The 4,205-nt window shown below is 40.7% G+C and overlaps 3 protein-coding genes across 3 annotated transcripts in view; 1 reads left to right on the forward strand and 2 right to left on the reverse strand.

Annotated features, from left to right (window-relative positions):
* Positions 1-659, forward strand: part of LOC104803962 (DNA-directed RNA polymerases II, IV and V subunit 8B) — a 2,097-nt gene extending 1,438 nt beyond the window's left edge. Inside the window, exons 4-5 of the mRNA XM_010528081.1 lie at positions 193-284; positions 415-659. Coding sequence (XP_010526383.1) covers positions 193-284; positions 415-526 — 204 coding nt within the window. The 3' untranslated portion in view covers positions 527-659. The remainder of the gene's footprint in view (positions 1-192; positions 285-414) is intronic.
* On the reverse strand, positions 536-1,523 carry LOC104803952 (endochitinase CHI-like). Its single transcript, XM_010528071.1, has 2 exons — positions 1,248-1,523; positions 536-1,108 (listed from the first exon to the last, which is right to left on the reverse strand). Exons 1-2 carry the CDS (start codon positions 1,519-1,521, stop codon positions 708-710), a joined length of 675 nt encoding a protein of 224 aa, XP_010526373.1. The 5' UTR covers positions 1,522-1,523; the 3' UTR covers positions 536-707.
* A 1,822-nt stretch (positions 1,524-3,345) lies between these two features.
* LOC104803969 (endochitinase EP3-like) overlaps positions 3,346-4,205 on the reverse strand; it is a 1,045-nt gene continuing 185 nt past the window's right edge. The window contains exons 1-2 of the mRNA XM_010528093.1: positions 3,946-4,205; positions 3,346-3,797 (exon numbers count right to left, since the gene is read on the reverse strand). The exon at positions 3,946-4,205 is cut by the window's right edge and continues 185 nt beyond it. Coding sequence (XP_010526395.1) covers positions 3,394-3,797; positions 3,946-4,205 — 664 coding nt within the window. The 3' untranslated portion in view covers positions 3,346-3,393. The remainder of the gene's footprint in view (positions 3,798-3,945) is intronic.

Here is a 4,205-nt window from a genome sequence, read left to right on the forward strand (position 1 = left end):
GGAAAGAGTAAAGACTCGAGCTTTAAGCAATTCCAGTGCTTGGCTGAATTCGGTTTCCCAGTCTCGGATTGTCTGAATTCTATGGAGATATCTTTTTTATGACAAGAATGCTTTTTCTCCTATAATAAAAGTCTTATGATGTCGTCTTTCCTCTGAACTAATGTTATGTGATTTCGTTTTCTATCATTCCAGGGAGTGAAGAAATCGCTTGCGGATAAGTACGAGTACGTCATGCATGGGAAGCTCTACAAGATCTCAGAGCGCGAAGGCAAATCTCCCCGAGCGTAATAATCCACACCAAACCCTGAAAAACGAATTTTAAGCTTTCGTTGTCTTGTCCACACATAGATCGATGAATCTAATCAAACTCGCCTAACGGTCACCCTTTGGTTTAATTGTCGTCCGTGGTTTCAGGGAGATATATGTTTCGTACGGCGGATTACTGATGCTGCTTCAGGGAGATCCAGCTCACATCTCTCACTTCGAGCTCGACCAGAGGATATTCCTCCTCATAAGGAAGCTTTGAAACAGAAGCTTATGCCAAGTTGATGCTATGTTGAAATAATCTCAAAGAGTAGAGTTTACAAACTCATTTCTATTACAAACGAAGCAGTAAAGCATCCATTTTGCAAGTCATCTCGGGATATATTTTTATTTTATCATTCTCTCCGATCTTTCTTAAAAGGTAAATAAGGATAGGAAAGCCTTTAGCAGGAGAGGTTGTTCCCAGGATTAACACCAAGTTTCCTACAAAGCTCCCTATAATACTGAACCCTGGCTGCAACCGTGTCAGGTCTTCCTCCATCGCATTCGATACCATTGATGGCTCTGATGGTGGCACCAAAGCCCTGGTTCAGGACAGGACGGACATTGGTCGTCCAGAACCAGAAAGCTGTCTTGAAGGAGACAATCGGGTCTTGAGCCACCAACTCGGGTCTGTTCAAAAGGTTGAGTTTAAGGGCTCGCCCGCAGAGGCCGTAGTTGTAGTTCCCGGTTAGTTGGATCGGTCCACGGCCGTAGTATGATTTTCCTGGTGCACATGGGAATTCCGGGTCGTCTCCGTTGCAGTAGCTGTTGGACCGGTCGTTTTCTTCAGTGTAACACAACCCTACATTACCAGAAAAAAAAAAAAAACACGGTGAACATGATCATGGCTCTGCAAATCCACGTACCCAAACAGAAGACAAGGACAGAGAACTGATTAGATTTAAGTTCCGTAGGGTTTACTCTCATAATAATACACTTACATCCAGTCTCGTGCTTGACGTGGGCAAAGAAAGCGGCGATCTCGGTCTTGGAGATGGAGGAACCAAACCCTCCGTACGATCTGGCGGCTTGGAGGAAGTTGCCGCGAGTGTAGAAGCTTCTACCAGGGCAGTCCACTCTCTGAGTTCTTATACTGTCGAAGAATTGCTGCGTCACCGTTCCCTCCAGGCTCTGGGAAAAGACGGCTTTGGACATGGCGAGGAGAAGGAGGGTGAGGGTAAATGCGTCTTTCGATGGGGATTTCGAGACCGCCATTTTTGTTTATCTGAGTTTTTTGGTGGAGGAACTGAGCATATGGTTCTGTCTTTTATAGTGAAGATCTGTCGTGGGTGGATGACGTGAGATGAGACCGTGACGAAGACGGTATGGAAAGTTACAATGTTATTTTGTCATAAGTCTAAGTCATCGTCTAAGTCATCGCTGGGTCGCCGGTCGCTATAGATTTTTCTATCTCATTGCATTAACGTTACGCGACCAATATAATCGTACAAAAAAAAAAGTCTGATTTTCTATCCATGTTTTTGGTTTCTATTATAAATGCGTTCATTTCTGTCTGAAAAATAAATTTATTTCTTTGTTCAATTTCAAAAATTCATGAGACATTGCTCTGAAATTGCAGATTTCCGAGTAACGTTGAAAATTTTGGGTACAAATAAAAGATTGACAAATTTCTGTGAAGAGGGTTGGTGGTCTTTTGGACAATTTCGTAAGGATTAACATTTTTAAGATATTTATATTTCTTTTTAAATTTCTATGGTTAACATATAATTATTTTTTTCTACTTTAGGGGTGTCAAAACGAGCCCGACTCACGAGCTGACTCGTGGCTCGCCAAAAAACGAGCGATCTGAACCGTAATTTTTTCAGCTCGTTAAAAAACGAGCCAGAGCTCATTGAACACGTGTTCAATGAGTATGGCTCGACGAGGTGGCGAGCTGCTCAACGAACTGATATTTTTTTAAAATAAATTAAATTTATATAAAAAAACTCTAATATATTTTTATATTAATTTTTGCATATAATTTATATGATATTATAAATATACTAATTATTATGATGGTGATAATTGAAAATATTAAATGATATTAGTGTTTTATTAAATTTTTATGTATTTATTTAAATTTATAATTATATTTAAAATAAATATAAATAAAAAATATTATATATCCCTGTCTCAACGAGCCAACTCGTTCAGATCGGAAAACTGGCGAGTGATTTGAGCCGAGGTTTTTCTGGCTCGTTAGAAAACGAGCCTAACGAGCTGATCCCAAAACGATCCGAGTCAAATGAGCTAAGCCCAAAACGATCCGAGCTGCTCGTTTGACACCCTACTTTTGTGTATCAAATGAATAACTTGGGTCTATTATGGCCCCAAAACGAAGAAAATAAATATCACAACTTTTATCCATGTTTCTGGTTTCTATTATAAATGCGTACATATATGTCTGAAGATCAATTTATAGTTTGTTACAAAATTCATTTTTTTAATTTGGTTCTTTGTTCAATTTGGAAAATTCAAGACATTTACTCTACATTCGAAGATTTTGAGAGAGACGTTGAGAATTTTGGGTACAAGTAAAAGATTGAGAAATTTCTGTGAAAGTTTGGTCTTTCGGGGAATTTCGTAAGAATTAACATTTTTAAGACATTATATTTATATTCCAATGACATTTTTTTTATAAATCTTGAGTACCAAATGAATAACTTGGTTCTTTTATGACCCACCCAATGGTGGAGAGAAGACAAAGTCATTTTCAAAGTCTTGGGATCGATTTCACTGGTGGAGATTGATGTAATTTATGGATCAAAATGGTCTATATATAAAGGTTGGTCTCGGACCTAGGGTGGACGTAGTCAGATCGAAGGTTCGAGAAACCATTCAAAAAAAAATTGGTTCTTATATGGCCCCAAAACGAAGAAAAAAAATAGTACATTATACGTTAAAACATTTATATAATTGAAAAATATCACAAATTTTTATATATTGTTTAAATGTTCTCATGACATCATACATTTTGAGTAATCAATCTCAAGATCAATACACACATACGACCATTCTTCGTCACATATCTTATTATTATTATTCTCAATACATTGCATCCTCTTACAGTATTATAACTGTATATTATTAACAAGAGAGGTTATCACCGGGATCGACCCCGAGCTTCGCACAAAGGTCCTTATAATACCCGACCCTCGACGAGACGGCTCCTGGGTTTCCGCCGTCACATTCCATGCCATTGATGGCTCGGATGGTCGCACCAAAACCCTCGTTCATGCTCCCTCGGACGTTCTTCGTCCAGAACCAGAAGGCCGTCTTAAAGGCCACGACCGGGTCCTGAGCCACCGTCTCGGGCGAACCCAACAGGTCAAGGCCGAGGTCTCGGCCGCATGGACCATAGTTGAAGTTCCACGACAGTTGGATCGGGCCACGGCCGTAGTACCCTTTCCCTTGCGCGCATGGGAAATCCGTGTTTCCTTCGTCGCAGTAGTCCTTGGACGGCCCGTCTATTTCTTCTATGTAGCACATGACTGTGTTTCAATTGCCAAAACAATTCGAAATGATTACGTCCCACAGATTTTGTAATATATCATAATGATTTATGTGTCATGATCATAGAGTAGAAGCGGGAAAATATTTTGATATTATTATTGTTATTATTCAGCATATTTCACTTACATCCGGTCTCGTGCGTGACGTGAGCGAAGAAAGCGGCGATCTCGCGCTTGGAAATGGAGGAACCGAAGTCTCCGTACGATCTGGCGGCTTCGAGGAAAGAGTCGCGAGAGTAGAATCGTTTGCCGGCACAGTCGTCACTTGCCTGACTTATTATACCGTTAAAGAAATCCGACGTCACTGTTCCGTCCAACGGAACGGAGTCGCCGGATCCGGCGCCGGCGCTGGGAGCAAAACAAGGGCCTTCACGGCAGGCGCTGGCG

The sequence above is a fragment of the Tarenaya hassleriana genome, unplaced genomic scaffold, assembly GCF_000463585.1.
Source record: "Tarenaya hassleriana unplaced genomic scaffold, ASM46358v1 Cleome10, whole genome shotgun sequence".
NCBI classification, from domain to species: Eukaryota; Viridiplantae; Streptophyta; class Magnoliopsida; order Brassicales; family Cleomaceae; genus Tarenaya; species Tarenaya hassleriana.